Here is a 20,620-nt window from a genome sequence, read left to right on the forward strand (position 1 = left end):
TTTAATAAAGGTAAAGGGACCCCTGACCATTAGGTCCAGTCGTGGCCAACTCTGGGGTTGTGGCGCTCATCTCGCATTATTGGCCAAGGGAGCGGGCGTATAGCTTCCGGGTCATGTGGCCAGCATGACTAAGCCACTTCTCAACAGTGTGGGGATATTGGGTGCTGCAGTGGAAGTAAAAGAAGCTTCTCCTTCTGTCTACCAGCAGGAGCTAACAGGAGCAATGTTTGGACACAACCTAGTAAATTAACAAGGATATTTTATTTCTCTAATTGGGGGAGGAGGGAGAGAGCGATAGGGTTAAAACACTGAGCTAGTTATCCACTGGATCATTGCAGCTGTAGTAGCCTTTTTCTACCACATCTTTCTTACAATCTGTCATAGATTGCAGGGTGCGGGCAATGTCTGTCTTCTTTGCTTTTTTTAGAGCGGGCTTTATTATTTTGTTGGAGCTGATAAATATTTTGCCTCTTTGTAGGCCAAGCTAAGTGCCTTGCTAGATGCAAGGGAACAATGTACCATTTCAAATGACGTGTTTATAATTAGAGAGTGCTGCGGATGTGTGTCAGTTTGACATCAGATACGTACAGTGGAAAAGCATCTCCGTAGAGATTCTTCCTATTTGTGCCAATGTGTTTATTGACTGAACTGAACTGCTTCAGTGGATCTGGCTCAAACCTCTGCCCTGATTTAGCTGTTATAGTGGAATATACTTATATCAATCTATTTGTGCTTATTTCTTCATTTGCTGTTAGCATTTTATCTAAGAGAACAACATGGTGTGAGAGTCCGCAAATTGGACCCTCATATTCTTTGCTAAGGTGGTAGATCGATTGACAGATATAGGCGTGTTGACTTTTTGTAGCAAATGCTGGTAGTTCCCTATCAAGCAGCAGCAGATTGTTTTTCAAACCCCAGAAGTGGTAAGAGGCCAGGGCTGCTGTTTATAGTTAAGACTTTGACATTTGCACTAGTTTCAAATAGAGAAACATTTGGACGAGAGCGTGGATCCACAGCGTACAACTTAAGTGTGTTGCTGCCAAGTTTTCTTTCGCTCCTCCAGCTGTGACCGGTTTCACCACTGAAACTGGAGCAAGATATGCGAAATAAAATCCAGTAGAACAGAATGTGATATTTGGCCTACTGCACGGGTTTATTGTCAGGTCAGAATGGTTCTGCTTGTCAGGATGGATACATAATATTACTACAGGTTGTTTGTGTTTCTTCAGTGAATTAGGATCAGCAATCTGCTGCTGATTTTAGTTCTGTAGTAAATAGTCAGGTATCCGTTTCACATATTTTTCAAAGTTGCAGCAGAACAAAATAGAGAATACGTGCACTCTACAAGTAAATTCTAACTTAAGCACTTGGAGCTGTATTAAAAATTCTTTCTGCGGTGATGTAAAGAGTATGGGTTACTCGTGCGTAAGTTGCTGCCTCTCCTGGCTTTGTTGCCTTGTTAAACCTTTCAGTCTGGACAGCCCTTCACTTCGTGGCTGCCTCAGTCGCTAGCAGAATCCGTCAGTGGGCGTTTCTTAAACCGTTTCCAACATAAAAGTTGTTTGACACCCAGTTTCCTCCTACTCTCCCTGCGCGGAAGTCTTCTGCACAGGGAGGGCGTGGGTAGCGGAGGACCCGTGCTCTCCCCGCTGGTGTCCGGTGAAGAGTCTGGGAGCCCTCTCGCCGATTCCCCCATCTCCTCCTCTTTATTCCTGGTGTTGCGCTGAATTGCTTCCCCATCTGCTGAGCTGCCTCTCTCCCGGCTGGGCCCTTCTCCAGCATCATTTGAGAGCCTTCCCTCTGCCTCTAGCTCCGATGTCAGTTCCCTGACAGGTGATGTGTTAAAATCCTAAATAATCGGTCAGGATGATAGAGGCTCAGTTTGGCAACTGTTTTGTGAACAGGAGTAAAACTTGAAAGCGTTGTGTTTGTGTGTGTGTGCGCACTGTTCTGCCTCCCAAGTTCATTCCATCCCAGTGTGAGTCATGAATGCCAGGTCTCTGCCAGGTGTTGTACAGCCCATTAAAGTCAGATATGCATGAACAAAATAAAATGTGCTACTTATAATAAAATTTAGTATGAAGAGCAATTAGTGTTTTAACAGACATGAAAATCATTGCACACCTCGTTCTTTTTTTAAGCATGATGAGTATTGATGTTTTAGAACAAATTATGCATTCAGCAATATTGTCTGATTCTTGATCAATATTTTATTGAACAATCAGTAAAAGCAGTCTTTCTACAAACTGTGTACAGTCCATTATTTCATATTATTAGAACCACAGTCCTGTGCACTTATGCATAGTAAGGAAGAAATGAATGGAAAGAGAGAGCACTTGTTAAATAATACTGCTTTCCTTATATACAGTATTTTTCCGTGTATAAAACTAGGTCCCCCCCCCCCAAAATAATGTCAGTAATTAGGGGGGGTCTTATACACGGATATATCTCTCCCCATTTTCTTAAATCTGAGTCCCCCAAAATAGGGGGCATCTGATAGACGGAAAAACACGGTACTTATTTCACACAAATAGTTGTAATCATTGATCAGTTGTTCTGTAGTGTGTTTGTTTCATTTTGTTGAAGCTTAACCTTTGACTATATAGTACAACGGTGCATGATTCTGTACTCACCTTTCTGATGCTTCATTCATTTATAGGTCCCTGCTGACCTTCAAAACGAAGTTCTGATTAGTCTACTTGAGACTGACCCAGATGTTGTAGACTATTTGCTGAGAAGGAAAGCTTCTCAGTCATCGTGAGTAATTTGTTTTCCTTTTCCTTCATTGTTTCCACCAGGGATGTGTTTTCTAGCTGAATTATTCAAATACATCTAATTTCAAAACCCTGTTACATTGATTTAAAAGAACAAGAATGTGCTGTCAACAACTTAATGTGAGTGGTTGTGTTTCTAGTGCCTTTAGAATCATTAAATGGTCTTGTTTATTTTCCATAGTCCATTTGCTTATAAAATAGGCAGGAAACTGTAATAAACTAATTTAATTGGTTACATGGCAGCAGTTTTTAAGCATCTTCAGTGATATGTATTAATCAGTAGCCTGGTTAGATCGGTACTCGTGAATGCTGATGGGGTACATCTTTCACATAGCCGTGATCCTGATGTTCACTGAGGGCACAGAAATTCCAATATGTGCATACATGTTCCTTATACAGTTCAGCAAAGTGGACAGAACTGTGTACACAAAAGGAACTGGCTCCCCCATTGTAGGGAATATACTTGTAGAGGATGGTTTTGCGCGTATTGGGCACACAGAAAGTTTTGGATCATATCCGTGTTAATTTGTTTCTAGTGTGTGCCAATGCAACAGCTGTTAGAATCTCAATAGCATTCTCAGCTATACATTAAGTCATTTTAAAGGTTTCCTGGACAGAGTTCAGAACAGTTCTCTCTCTCTCTCTCTCTCTCTCTCTCTCTCTCTCACACACACACACACACACTTTGTTGAGTCATCAGTCCAATAGCTTGCAGCTGAGTTCCATGCAGATGTGTTTATCAATCTTCTTTGAAAAGCATGATAGCACTTTCTTAAGAAACTATGTTCAAATGATGGTTGCAAATTGCAGTCACTGTACTTCCCAGGTCAACAATGGAAAATGTATGTTTCTGAGACTTATGACAGAATTGTCACTAACCTATTGTTCTGCTGCTAGTAAAATTTGTCCTTTTTCCATTCATTTCATTAATAATGAGGTACCTAGAAATCACTTTTTATATGTTTTAATGTTAGCGTGTTTCCAGCCGTCATTGCGAAGTCATGGGAAAGAATTTGGCTAGAAGATGAGAGGGACAATTGTTCCACATGAAAAGAATGTGATCCTCATAAGACATGGCCCGTTCCCAATCCCATTTGGAGAAATGGCTACAAATAAACTGGGCTGTCCCCCCCCCCCCAAGAGAAGTTGGAATGTGAGATACGCATTTAGTTAACAACAGCCACCAAAATCTATAACCACATATCTCTTGGGACTATCCTGGTTACACTTGATTATGGATTTTGAATCTGGACAAATGACAAGGAAAATGGTGAAACTCAACAGTGTAAAGTAAACACATGTCCAGCAGTGGAAATAATTGGTTCCATGCAAAATATATGAGAACTACTCCAACACTTCTTTCTCAGGATGGCTGTTTTGAGACTGCTACTTGTAAAGTGTACATTGCGAGTGCCTCTCTGGCCTTTTCACTCAATGATTTCTCGCCTCTGCTTTTAACTGATTGCCGATATTTCCATTTCCTCTTATTGGAGTGCAAAACAAAGCTTGCCATGTTTACTACGTATCCTGTCAGGATGGAAACAAAAAAATACAGCTGTGTTGGGCATTATGTAATATTGCTTTCTACTAACACTACTGGAATGACCATCTATTTCTGGATTGCCCACCCACTTACATACCTGGATTTGCAAGGGCGAATTTTCGATTCTTCATCAGTATACTAATATAACTAACCAAAAAACTGGTGGTGAAAGCTTTCTTGTTAAATCTCTTATAAAGCAGACACAGTCCATCTTAAGCTTTTATCAGGGATTCTTTTTATAAGAAGGACAAGGCTTATTCAAGGTAAGGTAAGACTTTATGTAACTTGGAAGTTTGTTGTATAGTATTTCCATGAATGTTTCCCTTCACCCCACCCTCCACATTTCTTGTGTTATGTCACTTTATTAGACATCTCCTACATAATAATTAGGGATGCGGGTGGCGCTGTGGGTTAAACCACAGAGCCTAGGACTTGCTGATCAGAAGGTCGGTGGTTTGAATCCCCGTGACGGGATGAGCTCCCATTGCTCGGTCCCTGCTCCTGCCAACCTAGCAGTTCGAACGGACGTCAAGTGCAAGTAGATAAATAGGTACCGCTCCGGCGGGAAGGTAAACGGCGTTTCCGTGCACTGCTCTGGTTCGCCAGAAGCGGCTTCGTCATGCTGGCCACATGACCCAGAAGCTGTACGCCGGCTCCCTTGGCCAATAAAGTGAGATGAGCGTCACAACCCCAGAGTCGGCTACGACTGGACCTAATGGTCAGGGGTCTCTTTACCTTTACCTTTACATAATAATTTGCCAAATTTTATATTACTTTCCAAAACTGAAATACAACTATTACTCATACATGTCAGGGAACCTTTTTTGTCCTTTGACTTTAAAAATCACATTGTAGAGAAAACCTTCAGTGTTAACACAAGAAGTGAGTTCTGTTTGAATTATAATTTCACCTGACATATTCTGCAAAACTTCTGTTGTTGTCTTTTTGAAACATCTGTTGATTTGTTTTAGATATATTGTGGCAGTGGCTTTTTTTTTTTTTTTTTTTACTTATGTGGTGTAGAAAACAGTCTCCATTGTTATAGAAGCACTTTCATCCCAGTATCGGTGGACCTGCCTTGTGCGCTTGTTGTTCAAATGCACCATTGATTTCCCTGGGCTGAGCTTTCTGTTTTTGTGTCAAACTTTATCAGAATCCCTGAAATGCTCCAGTCAGAAGGTTCATTCTCCATGGAAGGCCGACATCCATCCATAGACTCAAATCGAGCCTCGAGTGGTGACATCTCGCCTTATGACAACAACTCCCCAGTGCTCTCTGAAAGGTCTCTTTTGGCAATGCAAGATGATATGGCCCTCGCTTCCGAGTCAAAGTTATTCAAAGTACCAGAGCAATGTACATTGATCAGCAGTTTGCACCCCAAATCAAGAGAGAATTCCATTGGATCGTGGTTTGGAAAAGGTACGATCAGCACCAAAGCTAGATGTTTCTCATTGCACTGTGATGTTATTGCTGTGTATTACATATTTTAAAATAGTTCTAGGCTGTCTTTTTTTTGGGGGGGGGGGAGTCCTCTGAAGGAAATACACATAAAAAGAATAAAACACAATTCCAAAAATTGCAATCAACTGAAAGCAGTAGTAAAGATATTTCGAAAGCCACATTCGTACAAAATTCATTTCAACACTTAAAAGAAGTAATTGAAAACCTTCAGCAATATAACACATCAAAAAGTTATATCCATACGACCTCTTAATTAAAAGTGGGTCAGAATGAATTGTTTTTGAGGTTGCTCTGTGGTAGGGGGCAGTGCAGGATATATGCTCCACAGTATATATGGCCAGTTCCAAAAATCTTATTTGGTCCAGTATTATCTGCTGTTAAATCTCTGTGCAATTTTCTCTGGTCTCTACTTTTTGGATACTAAACATGATTGACAGTACATTTCCCTCCAGTTATTTGGAAAGAAAGTTCTTTAAAGTGTCCTAGCATGCTGTTTCTGAAAACCAACTCAGTCCTGTTTTGAGTTTTTCAATTAATTCACTCTAGAGAATGGAGCCAGCACGTTTTTGTAGAGTAGATACAGTTAAGCAAATAAAATAGTTTTTTTCCAGCTGTTGAATAATGATCCACAGCTTGGTGCTAGGTAAAAAAAATCATGGGGTAAGTTTCATTGCTAAGATACTGCTGCTGAACAGGTATTACCCCTGGTAGGCACCTGCCTCTGAGTTAGCACAAGCTCTTTGTGGGAGGCTAAAAAATTCTCTGGGACCTTGCTGCTATTTCCATTGTTTGACTCTTACAGAATAATCTGCATTTATGTTTCTCCTCATTTTGCAGATGCTTCAGAAGACTATTTCGACATCTGGGGAACCTGGCATTCAACACTGAAAAGTGGTTCCAAAGATTTAGGAATGACAGGTATAAATTATCTTGCTTTTAAAGCATACTTGTATATGTTGCAAGATTTTGAACATCCACTTCAGAGTATTACATTACTCTGACGTCCTGAATCCCACTCATACGATTAACAGTCTTGTTTCATTATGAATTTTGGCCCCACAAGGGAGTCAGGTGTGCCCTTAGCAGACAATCTAGGATTCATTTTTAGTAGATTACTCTGGGTTTGGAATTGTGACAGGTTCCATTAAGGCTTAGATCACAGGAAGGAGCAGAGCATGGAAGCAGAAGCCTGCCATTATCGTTCTCTAGAGAGCAAGAAAGGGCAAGAAAAATAAAAAAGATCCATTTTAACTGGGGGGCGGGGGGCAAGGGCGGGGAGAACCAGAAGTTACTTCTCTCCTAGAATAGACTTGTGCCTTGTACTTTTGCTTTGTCTCCAAGGAAGAGTGATTCCTATCACCCTTTCTTTCCAGACTCTGGCTTTCTGTGTCCTTGATTAGGTGACTGCTCAAGGTTGTCACTGCTGTCTATAAGCTTCTGTGGCCTTATATGAACCCTGAACTTTGGATGACTTGCACCCCCCCCCCCCCGCCTTTCCATTCTGGACATAGCTTTTGGCTTCTCGGATGAAGAGAGGTGTTTCTTGGGCAGCCTGAATTAAACTGGAAGTAGTCCTAGATGGTTTTTTTTAAAAAAAAAAGAATTTTATTAGTATTTTCCACACACCAACACAAAAGATAACAATATGCAACACACAAAAAACAACATTCGAAAACTAAAAAGACAAAAAACAAACAAACCCATATCTTAGAAATTAATATTATAAACACTAAAACAACAACAACAAGACATTGACTTCCACCAATCCCATAGCACCTCCTTTATCTCTGAAAGATAAAGTCTTCCTAGATGGTTACTATCAGGAGGTTACCCCATGATAGCCATTCCTCTTGTGTGTTTGATTTAATACCTGGTGCGGGTGGCGCTGTGGGTTAAACCACAGAGCCTAGGACTTGGCGATCAGAAGGTCGGTGGTTTGAATCCCCGTGACGGGGTGAGCTCCCATTGTTCAGTCCCTGCTCCTGCCAACCTAGCAGTTCGAAAGCACGTCAGAGTGCAAATAGCTAAATAGGTACCGCTCTGGCGGGAAGGTAAACGGCGTTTCCGCTCTGGCGGGAAGGTAAACGGCGTTTCCGTGCGCTGCTCTGGTTTGCCAGAAGCAGCTTATTCATGCTGGCCACATGACCCGGAAGCTGTACGCTTGCTCCCTCGGCCAATAAAGCGAGATGAGCGCCACAACCCCAGAGTCAGACACGACTGGACCTAATGGTCAGGGGTCCCTTTACCTTTACCTTTAAGTGGAGGTTCTGTTTAGAAATTGGAGGTTCCATTTAGCTAATAGCTATCACTTGGCAGATATTTAGAAGATAGTTTGACTTTTGTTTTTTAATGCCATCCAACCAGTGGTGATAACCACATCTTGTGGTAAGGAGAAGCCCTAAGCTATGAATGTATTATATGAAAAATCAGTTTTGTTCCGATGTTATTTCTAATCAGTTTCATCAGGTGATCATGTGTTCTGGAAATAGGAATAAGAAAGAGAGATTTCTTCTGTCTTTTCAGACCTTTAAAAAAGAAAAAAGCTGGCAGCTCAGGTGCAACATTTTATATTTTGACATTTCAAACTGAGAACTATGTTCTCCTGAAGGCCCTAGATAGTCAAAATATTGTGGTGGCATTCCAGTGCAAAGCAGACTACCCTTGGCTGTACTACCTTAGGGTAGCTTGCACACATGAGCAAAGGTATGTGTATTAAAGTCACCTACAGTATTTTATATTAGTAGGCTGCAGTCCTGTCCTAATATAATTGTGCATACGTTATGTAAGATCTTGGTGCCTGTGTTTTTGCTGCTGCTTAAATGTTGTGTCAAAAGTTACTATATGCTTTATTGACGAACCTTCTCCATGGGCCTGTAGGGTCATACGGAGACATCTACGAGAGCAGCTCACTGCGGCCAGGGCACTGCTCTCTTTCTCAAGGGAACCTGTCTTCACCTCAGTGGCAGGGGAGCGCCACAGAATTAGACAATGGAAAGCAAATTATCCGAAGGAGTCAGACGACGACTGCCCTTCCGGAATGCCGCCCTCATCCTCCCCTTTCTCGGATTTGCAGCACCCCGCAAATGGAAGTTGGCCGGAGGAATTCCAGCCAGTGTGATTCGGAGCAGCATTTTCCGACGAGTAACGCACAGCACCTCGCGGAGCGGGACTCAGATGCCGCTTGTTTGCACAACACATTGTACCCGAGGCAGGGCGAAGCACTTTGGAAAGATAGGCCTCCGCCACCACCTTATCCCGACAAGGCAAAACAGAGTTCTTCCTCGTCCCTTCAGCCAACGGTCTCTCCAGCAGAACATCCGCTGTGGAGGCTCCAGAGGGCAGAATCCCGATCCGGGGCCACGGGAGCAAGAATAATGGCGCAAGTGCCTGAACAGTCTACCCTGTTTGAGGAGCAGCAGGACAAAACAGAGAGAGAGTGCTCCGCCACAGACAGCGAGCAGAACAGTAAAAATTTGTCAGAACCAGATTGGCATGACTGGCAAAGGGATCGATGGCAGATCTGGGAGATTTTATCGCCTGATAATCCAGACGCTCTTCCTGAAACATTAGTATGAGTAGAAACCAGCACTGGCCATGCATTTTTTTTCCAGCTGAAGAAGGAAAGGTAATGGTGGACTGGATTCTAGCTTTTATAGCAAACAAATGTCATTTAATTTAAAACAACAACAACAATGTTCACTTTATAAAATAATTTTAATAGCATTGTAAAAAAATATATGAAAAAAGAATTATATTCCTGGTTTTGCAATCATCAAAGGAAGGGAAAATGACATGACAGTTCCAGACCTAACCACTCTGTAAAATATAAGCTGTGTGTACATTAAAAACTACAGCCTTGGTGTTGCTAAGATGTATTTATGTATCTGCCATTCAGATGCTTGTATATTCTGCAAAAGTTTTTTGGGGTTTTTTGGTACGGTAGTATTGTGTTCATATGCAGAAAACAAGCAACCTTAACTGCTTTTTTTAAAAGAAATAAATATTTTAATCACTGCACTTATATTACCACAAGATGCATTGAGGCTCTCTTGAAGGTGCACAAGCTGGTTTCTGTGCTTTTAATTTAGCCTGTCTGTGGGAGACATATATTTTCACTGCCTACGAAAAACACTAATGTGGGATGAAACAGTTAAAAAGCCATATATTTTATAGTGAGCAAGTTAGAGAGTAAGTGTATGTACCATGTTATTTGCTTTCAAGCAAAAGAATTAAAAATTTGATGCAATATGGTAAAGATAGATATATATATTTAGAATCTTATTAGAAGTCAATTTAGTTAACCCTTCAGAAGCAAGGCCGCGCCTACACCAAACAAAGGGAGCTCAAATTCCTGCCTCCCATTCCGGATAAACTGCAATTTTATATACACAGTATATAATATATATTTATAAATATTATGGTTTTAAAGTAAACTGGAATCCAAATTTAATAATTGAAGTACTACTTTTCCTTTTAAAAAAAGTTTTCCAAAGTATTATGGAAAAATCCTTGCATACCTTAAGGGACAAGTATTTACTGAATCCCATATATAGATTCCAGACTAAGTATGACCTTTTTACAGACAGATTGTGCCAAAAATGCAATGTCATATTTGTTAAATGTTGATGTTCCTGCAAATATTAGCTAAAGGGCAAGAATGTTTAGGGCCAGCAGGTGGCAATACGTTGCCATTTTTAAAGATTCCCCCCCCCCCCCCCGTTTTAACAAGGGAAACATCTGCCCATGACATTCTTATAAATATGATTGTCTTTAAGTTATATCTTGTGCCAAAAGGATGGAATAAAAGTCTACCAAAAATATATTTCCATTTGTTGGGTTTGAAATAATGGTGTCAACACATTTGAGAAGACATATCACAGTACAGTGTGTGCAAATACATTATTTGTTTTGCTACCATACGAGACCAAACTGTAAGCAAGGGTGATTTTTTTAAGTTCTCTCATTCGGTGGTATCTAGTATGGTTTACTGGTACATTAGGAATACTCAATTATTCCATTTAACAGACAAACAAACAAATTTCCAGGTTTTGTCCAGAGTATTGCATGTGTGAAGTTAGTCGCATTTTCTTCCTTCCTTCCTTCCTTTCGTTGGTTAAGTTCACTTTCTCTTCTCCTTTGCCAGTGTATCCATGCAAATTTGTAAATCAAGAGAGGACTCCATGCGTGATGGCGTTTAGATTCTTTTCCTGTTGCCTTTTTCTAGTGTGCAAGATCATTGGGCTAAAGACTGCAAGAAACAAGCTGGGTGCAATTGTACATACAGCTGCATTAAGATTCTTCTTGTGTGCATTTCTGAAAGACTACACAAAAAGGATATTGATGTATTCATACATATTGTCATTTTTTTCCTAGTATATTCTCAATGTGTATCATTAACATAGGAGAGAGTTGCAAATAAACCGAAAGATGCAGCTCACTGGCAATACTCCAATTCCAAAAATTAATTTTAGAAATTCTGATTAAAAGCAGTGGTGGAATGTAGGGGAAATGCACAAGAATATTGGCAAAGCAATGAAATTGTGAAAGTCCCTTTATCTATACAGTAATTTTGATCCTGCCTGTAAAAATGAAGTAATTATGGGGCTTCAGTCGGGGGGGGGGCCAAAGGTTTATCACTAAATATAGCTTAAAAGACATTAATCTGAAAACAGAGCATTTAGACCTCCTGCTTTCATTACTGGGTGGGGTGAGGAGCTTTGGGATGGGTGGTTCTTTGCTCTACCAGAGTCAGTTTGGATGGAGCTACACAACAGTACCTTCAAGTTTATTATTCTTATTTGGGGAAATATCAGCAGTCAATTTTCTAAGGTTAGAAAACCAAGAAGAAGGAATTGAGAGGTCCAGAAAGCATTTTGTCATGCAGAAAATAATGGATGTGTGCAGTGACTTTACCAGGTTGGCTTCATGAAGCAAAAACACAATGTTCACTTAATAAGAGAGGGGAAGGTGGCAATGGAGAAAAGCCATTTCAGAAATGGAAGGGATGCTGCAGGAGCTCCTGCCATTCTGATTAAGAAAGAAAGAAAGAAGTGCAAACTAAGTGTTCCACTAAGAATGAGACAATTTTTTTCGAAGAACTCAGCCTTTCCAAATAACTGAATAAATAACTGCAGCACCTCTGAAGTCTGACCTTAGTAATCCAGAACAGGGACCTCTCCTCTGAGAACTTCCGCTATATATCCCCTGGCAGTCTGTTCACATATGCTTGTGTTCATGTCAAGAGCAATGTGTATCATGCAGAGGTTGTAAGCTTCATTAAAATAAAATAAAAACTATTCTGGTTCAAACTGTTCAAAAAGAAACTTGATTCCAGTTCACATCCTTCCCTTTACAAATTCAACTAGTTTAGTTCATGTTCAGTTCACAGTTCACAGTTCACAGTTCACAGTTGATCCAAATCATCCCTTGGCAAAAATAAGAAAAGAAAAGAAATCATTCAGAATGTTAGAAGCTGCTGTGCTGAAGTAGAAAATGACTAATAAACATCAACACATATAACACAGAGAGAAATCTGACTAGTTTAATTTGTTTTTCCCAACAATTATGATATTTAACCTTAAAGGCCCAAAGAATCTAAAGAGTTAAAAAAAAAAAAGTAATGTCAGAGAATGAACTTGAAGATAGACTAGAAACAGTTCAAAGTTTTGTCTAAACTAAAAGCACCCTTAGTACACATTTGGTTCACCCAGCAATTATGGAAACTACTTTCAGGTGTAGGGCCCTAGCTGCACTCTGCATTTAAAGGCGTATTATACCAATTTAACAGTTTTCAGAATGGTTTAGCGATCAATCCCTCTTCCCAGTGAACTCTGGGAATTGTAGCTCTGCGAGGGAAATATAGGGGTCTTGGAACAGCTCTCAACATCCTTAAACAAACTACAGTTCCCATGAATCTTTGGGTGAATCCATGGCTATTTAAAGTGGCATAATGCTGCTTTTAAATGTGCAGTGTGGATGGGGTCAGGTTCAGAGATTTTTGTGGCGAATATTGTTGATTGAACTGGTTCATTCCGAGCACAGGTATGTAGTATTACTTGATTATTCTTGATTATTTTATATTCTCCCCTCCCCAAAAAAACCCCGTTTTTCCAGGATAGAGATCTGGCTGAATCAAGAGCCATCATCGGTTTAGGGTGTATGAATTAGATTTGAAATAGTCATGATTATGTGTACTGTGAATGTCCCAGGTAAACCCACCTTTAGTACTACTGTACCTGATGATCGTCTTCCAAAGCAACTACTCTATTCCGAACTTAAAAATGGAAACCGTAATGCTGGTGGTCAACAAAAGAGGTTTAAAGACTGTCTCAAGGCAAATTTAAAAAATGTAGTATAAACACTGACAACTGGGAATCACTGGCCTGTGAGCGCTCCAGTTAGAGAACAACCTTTACCAAAGGTGTCATGGGCTTTGAAGACACTCGAACTCAGGACGCAAGGGAGAAACGTGCTAAGAGGAAGGCACGCTTGGCAAATCCACACTGTGATCAACTCCCGCCCGGAAATCAATGTCCCCACTGTAGAAGGATGTGTGGATCCAGAATTGGCCTCCACAGTCACTTACGGACTCATTGTTAAAACCGAGTTTATGGAAGACAATCTTACTCTGCTACAAGTGATTGCCAAAGAATACTTTGGGTAACAGAAAATTCAGTTGTTAGTGTTTTTCTAGATCAAGTAGTCAACAAGCTTGCTGAAGATAAATACTGTGAAATGTTCATTATTTGAGGACAACTTTTATTATAAACTGCTCGCTGAGTACAATAAATGCACTTTTAAAGTATGTATTTTGTATGTGTGTGATATGAAAAATCAAAACTAATAAATGAAATTGCCTTAACAGGACTAAACACATTGTCTTCAACTTTGTCTTTTTATTTCCTCAACGAGTCTCAGCTGTGCTTAGGTCTTAAGAGAAGGATATAAACCTCTCACAATGAATGGTGGATCTGCTTGCTGTTTGTAAATGGGTGACCAATAATGTAGTTTGAAGCTTGTTGGCTGTATTGATTTAGTCCTCTCATTATGCATGGATACAAAGGACTGTGGAAAGTTGCACACAGATCAGTCAAGATGTGTGGCCTTGAATAGCCTTGTGTTAGACCAGAGGTTACATTTGCAACTTCACCAGAACTTAAAATAAATTTGTTCCATTTGCACATTTAATGCTCTTTTCTGTTATTCTCCTTCCAGGGACTTGTTATTATGATGGCAATGTCACGTCTAAGTTTTGTTTTTGTTTTATTTTTTGTTTTGTTTTTTGCCAGTGCATGAAATTCTAGGAGTTTCACAGTGTTTGTCATATATTTATTTTAAAATCAACTGGAAATGAGTACTCTCTCAGCTCTGCTCTGAAATACTGTGAGAAACTGTTGAGTCCACAGAATATTTGTCATGTAGCCAAGGATCTCATCTACTGAATACCTTGTGGTCGGCTATAATCGGAAATAACATTTTTGGAAGGAAGTGTTGTTGGAACTAAAGCATTCTGTTTGAAGTATGTGCACTTGCACTGTTGCCAGAGAGATTCAAATATGGCCACTAGGAGGCTGTCTTACCTCACAATACGCTAGATGTGTTTCTGTGTTCCAAGCCACAGATAAATAAATGTGTAGACAAGAATGATCACATCTTTAGAAAACTAACAGACTGGGTGAATCTATATGGCCTCATAGAAAAGCCATGGACATATATTCAAGATTGGCTACTGATTAAATAATCTAGGTTGATTACCTCTTAATTCAATTAGAGTTTTCAGACCTGCATTAATAATTTTGAATATGAGTTCTGTGTAACGAGGCTGAAGAGAGGGAAGCTATTCAAGCTGCTAACAGTGGGCATTTAGGGACTACAAGGCAACTAGAAAAACTGGTTCAGAAAACGAACAGTGGCGATTCTATTTAGTTATAGAAGGAGTTGTTGGCATCCATCTGTTTCAGGAGAGGAGTGTGCCTTTGGGTGTGAAGTCAAACTGTAGGAAGGTTGCCGTGCCAGCTGTGGCTGTAGAGACCAATACAGAAGAGACATGTTTTGTTGCAGCTGGGGCAGATGAAGGCGTCCGGTTGTGCTGTTGTAGATGCACCATGGTGTTTCTCCTCCCTGTGGTCATTCCTCTCCAGTCACACGACTTGACTGTCTGTCTCCAGGCACTGCGGTCATCTGCAAGGGATTCCCACATGACAGGGTTGTCATGTTTGAAGGCATCTTTGTAAAGGGGTAGAGTGTCTCCTTTTAATAAGGCAGGGACCTGTCCCCAGGCTTAACCATTCAAGGGACATAAGAGAGATGGAGGGGACAGGCAGATGTGATAGGATTGTTCTGAAAATACCAGGACAAGAGGTGCATTGTAAACAGACATTTGTTTGCAGTGGTACCTCAGGTTACAAACACCTCAGGTTACAAACTCCACTAACCCGGAAGTAGTACCTCAGGTTAGGAACTTTACCTCAGGATGAGAACAGAAATTGTGCATTGGCGGCATGGCGGCAGCAGGAGGCCCCATTAGCTAAAGTGTTACCTCAGGTTAAGAATGGTTTCAGGTTAAGAACGGACCTCCAGAACGAATTAAGTTCTTAACCAGAGGTACCACTGTATGTATTATGGCCAGGCTGAACACCAACTGGTCTTATGGGATGGAGTGGCCTTTGTGTCTTCCTTCCTCCCACATCTTGTACAACAGTCATGTGGCAACTGACAGTCAGAGCCCAGTGGTGCCTTCCTTTGGTTATGAACTTAATTCGTTCTGGAGGTCCGTTCTTAACCTGAAACAGTTCTTAACCTGAGGTAGCACTTTAGCTAATGGGGCTTCCCGCTGCTGCCACGCGATTTCTGTTCTCATCCTGAGGTAAAGTTCTTAACCTGAGGTACTCCCACTTCCCCTGTTTTTATGTCTAGCCTTAGCAGAATGCCAGATTACCATGAAACATGTGTTCAAAAACAATTTGTTTTTTTCAGTGTTCTACCTTCTGCCTGTTTTATTTACAAAATGCAGCAGATAAATTTAATTAACTTAATTAAATCAATGCAAAATCACGGTGGACCCAAACTGCATTTGGTAATACCCCATAGGCTGCAAAAATAGCTACTGCAAGCCATGCTTTTTAAGGGAAGGTGGGTGAGTGTAACAGGCACATCAGGAAAATTAGCTTCAGCTGTGCTCTCAGGCTACAGGGAAGGTAAGTCTCATTTTTCTTAGCAGATGACTTAGGACTGTGGTGATAGCTATTTTTAGTTGGATGGCCTCTTTATTTACAGCTCCAAAGCATGTTTACCAGGAGGTAAATTTTATTTAACTTTAATGACTGAAATCATGTAGGATTGGGCATAAAATAAGAACAGTGGGGAATATCAGCATCCCTTCCCCTTTTATAGTCCATTGTGCATCCCCCATAGTCCCCAAACTGTACTAAAGCTGATTTTTGGGACACAGGGAGGGGGAGGAAATTTATCCTGCTGGTGGATGTACCCCATTGGCTTTCACCCAGGTATAATCCACTAAACATTTTGCTAAATTTGATAAAACTTGAGCCAGTAGTATGAAACTGTTCCCAGTGTCTGTAAGCGTGAGCAAAGAGACTTCAGTGAGATGGAACCCAGAATCGCAGCAAGGTTTTTAAAGGCCTGATGTTATATTCAAAATGAAAGTGATTTGCAGACAGTGTGTGCTTTTAAGAATATATATTTTTCTGCCACTCGGAGTAGTGATGTTAGTCTGTTGCAGCAAAACAGTTTTGTGGCACCTGAACAAAGAGACTGGAAGTATAAGACTATCGGTGGCTATCAGCCATGATGGCTTTACTCTGTCTCCATAGTCACAGGCCGTATGCTCCTGAATAGCAGTTTCTGGAAACTTCAGGAGGGGAGAATTGCGATCAGCCCCTGCTTATAGGCTTCCCAAGGGTTGGCCACTGTGGGAACAGGATTCTGGACTAGATGGGCCATTAGTTTGGTCCAGCAGGGCTATTGTTACGTTCTTAAATTGGTTGCCTATAAGATTTGGTTGAGGAATATTGCATAGTCTGAAACATAAGGAGGGGAGGGGGTCTGTGTTTTCCTCATAATTTTTCTGAAATCACTGGTGCTATGTAGGGAGAGTGCAGTAACACAAACTTCTAATTTTGATTTGTGTGTTCTGCCTTGTGGGTAGGTTTTATTGGCTTGGCATCCTTATGCTACTGGCAGGCACAGAAACCAAATTGCTCTTTGAAAATCTCATGGAAGCATATGATTCCCTTGTTTACTTCCAAAGCAGGCTTGATGCTGTGAATCAAGATAACTGAGTGAATCCTCAATTTAGTCATGCAGGCAAATTGATTATGGAAATTGGAAGAGAAATAGTAAACAGAATTTGGTGTGACAATAACACGTTGTGATCCAATGTCTCCAGAATGCTTTTCTCCACGAAGAACAATCCTTTAGCCGCCTTGTCTGTCAGTCACCTTGCCACTCAAATGCTATTCATGCCTGGAGGCAAAAGAAAGTTCTTAAACTGCGGAACTGTTCTCTTCAAATTACCTCAGCCAGAGAACTATATAGAATGGTTTGGTCTATAGGGTTTTTAAAAACAAGCAAACATTGATTTGGTTCCAGAGGGATGTTTCATTTTCATAAATGTGTCATTTGTAAAGGAGCATCCTATAGTTTCTTCCTATTGCCCTCTGTGTCTTCTGGATAAATACATATTGAAACAAAATTCATATAAGCTGTACTTATAAGGATTTTAGAAAGCATATTTTCATTTAATATGTACTATTTATTTCAGATCCTTTATGTAAGGAATGTTCTTAGCTTTTATATTAAAGGCTTATTGCGAACTTATGCTCCCTTTTATTTTCATTTAGAGTAGATGATCTGCATGCCTAGAACCCCCAAATTCTGTTCCTGACACCTTCAGGTAAGAAGAGGACTTTTATCTGAAACCTTGGAGAGCAACTCCCAGACAGTGTAGACAATACCTAGCTAAATGGGCCAATAATCTGCCTCTCTGTATAGGACACTTTTCTGTGGCTGTAATCCCTGTCACTGTCACTGTTCTGTGTGACCTGTTGCCGGTGAGTAGCTGTGTTAGGTTGGAAGTCTGCCTGTAAGCAAAGGCCAGCCTATATCACTCAGGGCCTCTGAGAGGAATTATCAGGATGAGCTGTAAATCTTTGATTATAATTTGGAATATTTCCTGCTGAGTGAAGTCTAAAGTTGTTTGAATGATAACCTTTGTTCATTTGTTAAGAGGTATGCAGAACATATTCTATTCATATAGCAAAAATCCAAACTTACTTAAAAGTGTTGGTCTTAACCAACAAAGCCTTTCACAATACCTCATGGACCAGCTTTACCTCATACATGCCTACCCAGGCCCTCAAGTTATCATCAAAGACCATCTCCTCTAGGAGAATTCCAAAGGGTAGCAACATATTCCAAAATATGTGGAATGGTCTTCCCAGGGAAGCTTGCATAGTGCCAACGCTAACAGATGAAAACTTTTTTTGCAACTATTCCAGATGATATTTTCATTGTGTGTGGAGAGGGTGCTTTCATTTATTAATTAGTGGCCATTCACTTTTAGTTTGTCATTGATTTTAAACACTGTATTTGCATGGATTTTATTGCTGTTAATTTCCTTGAGACAGCTGTGACAGATAAATCAAATACATAAATAATACTACAGTATCTCTCTTTTAACAGTGGCCACTCAGACTTGCCTGCTGGGAAGTGAGAGCATTTCATTCTCTGCATCTAGTATTCAGAGTATGTTGCTGCTATCTATGTAAAGGTTCTCTGTAGCTGTTGTGGCTTATAGTCTCTGAAAGGCCTATCCATCATGAATTTCCTAATGCTCTTCATAGCTTTCTAATCGAGTGGCCACCATTGTGTGTTGATTTTCATTTGTTAATTATGTGTTTTGTCTGGGGCAGGGAAGGATACTTCCACTGATACTCAGTTTAGTTGGAAAAACCTAGTTCTAGTGTTCTGAGGGACATTAATGTCTTGACACTGTTAATAGCTTTATTGACCTCAGTGATATCCGCTTCATTTTTTAAAACTCAGCAATAGCTGAGTGATAGCTATTTCACATCCTTGGGAATGTTGCTGCTTCTTGGTTGTTGTTTTTAAGTTGTTGCTCTGATTTGAACACCCTCCGCTGCAGCTGCGAGTGACGTCTGCTTGACAAAGTTATCACCAAGTGACGATATACAGAGACTGTCAGGCTTATGGTGTCAGCCTTCCTAACACTATACAGCCATTCATTCTTTATAATGTGATGGAGCTGGAAAAAGAATGCTGTTGGGGCACTTGCCAATACTTGTCAAAGGTGTTGCGTATCACGACAGATCATGTTTGGTAATATGCCTCCGTGAAATAAGAATCCAGTTTAAACTCCGCTTTTATAGTGTAAAAATCACCTTTCTCTTTATAAATAATTATTTGGCTTTTGGGGCAGGAAGTAGCTGTGTGCGGTGAAGTAGCTGTAGAAACCTGGATGTCTGCATGCTGACATCCTATTTCTAAAGAATGTGTAAGCAAGGATTTAGCTTTGTAACCAATAGCAACTTCTCCCCATGTAATTATTTATACATGCTGTAAAGGAATAGCTTGATTATAGCTTGGGAATAAGTAAGTGTCACAACTCCAAAACACTCTGCTTGCAAGGCAGTGTGGATAAAAACCATCTTTAGAGATAATAAAGCTGGTTCCCAAGTCAAAGTAGTTCCTGAATATTAACTACTTACTTTCCCACCAATGGGCGTGGAGGTCTTGGCCCTGTTTGTCTATTGTTTAGATCCAGATTCAGGAATGTGTCCCTTTTATCCACTCTTAATTTGTGCAAGAGTTGTAATAGAATTGTTAGAATTTTTTTTTTAATAGAAACATGAGTTGCTCATATAAATTGGTGAACGCTAAGATTAAGATACCAGATGTAGAAGTATTAATATTCTGCTGGATGCATCAACTTTTAAAAAAATACCCTACCTATATTTTTATTTATTTACACAATTTATATCCCATTGACAGAAATTCATAAAAAAATAAATACAATAAAATAAGGAATGCAAAGTAATATGGCAAGCTAAAATGGCAATAGTCCAATCAAAGAACAAGTTAATCTCAAAACAGCTTATAATTAAAAATGCTAAAATTAGCTATTCTCAAAACCCCTCAAGGATAGAAGTATATTCCCCCTTGCCTCAATGTGAGTATCAAGAGCCTCTGGCCAGCTTTCCTGTGGTAGGGCTTTCCAAAGGTGAGGAGTACAACACACTCCTTTTATTGTTAAAAGTTAAGCCTCCAACACATCCCTGCTTTGTAGCCGAATCACTGCATATATGTTTTATTTAAGAATGCTCACATCCAATTAGGCCCTAAGGCTAAATCATTGGAATGCCTAATGGGGAAGTGTGGGCAAACCTAAGATTGAGAAAGCAAAATAACAGCATGTGCAAGTGAGCACTGTTTTGTACTTGATGGGAACATGGCTATTGTGTCAATAAAAGGATTCCATATATGTGATAAAGTGGGTCGGCCGTAGATTTCATAGCCTTCAACTTTCAGGTAAAACAACAATTGAAATAATGATATTTATAATGAAATTGAAGGCATCTGAAGGCAGCCCCGTATAGGGAAGTTTTTAATGTTTGATGTTTTGCTGTGCTTAATGTGTTTAATTTGTTGGAAGCTGCCCAGTGTGGCTGGGGCAACCCAGTCAGATGGGTGGCATTTAAATAATACATTATTATTATTAAATGAGATTTTGCTCTCCCTGTCCTTTGAAATGTTTGTGAGCAAATACTGCTATTCGACTTATATTTGACATTTATGCCAGGGC

General features: G+C 40.2%; 2 protein-coding genes across 8 annotated transcripts in view; both read left to right on the top strand.

Annotated features, from left to right (window-relative positions):
* ARHGAP6 (Rho GTPase activating protein 6) overlaps positions 1-10,600 on the top strand; it is a 193,694-nt gene extending 183,094 nt beyond the window's left edge. For 6 of the 7 annotated variants that reach the window (XM_081001303.1, XM_081001304.1, XM_081001307.1 and 3 more), the window contains exons 10-13: positions 2,660-2,757; positions 5,471-5,736; positions 6,616-6,696; positions 8,656-10,600. In XM_081001303.1, coding sequence (XP_080857429.1) covers positions 2,660-2,757; positions 5,471-5,736; positions 6,616-6,696; positions 8,656-9,353 — 1,143 coding nt within the window. In that variant the 3' untranslated portion in view covers positions 9,354-10,600. Of the gene's footprint in view, positions 1-2,659; positions 2,758-3,748; positions 4,580-5,470; positions 5,737-6,615; positions 6,697-8,655 lie in introns of those variants that run through there. The other variant, XM_081001309.1, reaches the window with a different exon arrangement.
* Positions 10,601-16,015: 5,415 nt separating this feature from the next.
* MID1 (midline 1) overlaps positions 16,016-20,620 on the top strand; it is a 277,016-nt gene continuing 272,411 nt past the window's right edge. The window contains exons 1-2 of the mRNA XM_081001339.1: positions 16,016-16,076; positions 17,640-17,692. The gene's annotated coding sequence lies outside the window, so the exon portion shown is untranslated. The remainder of the gene's footprint in view (positions 16,077-17,639; positions 17,693-20,620) is intronic.

Source organism: Podarcis pityusensis (genome assembly GCF_964106645.2).
Source record: "Podarcis pityusensis genome assembly, chromosome: 4".
Taxonomy (NCBI): domain Eukaryota; kingdom Metazoa; phylum Chordata; class Lepidosauria; order Squamata; family Lacertidae; genus Podarcis; species Podarcis pityusensis.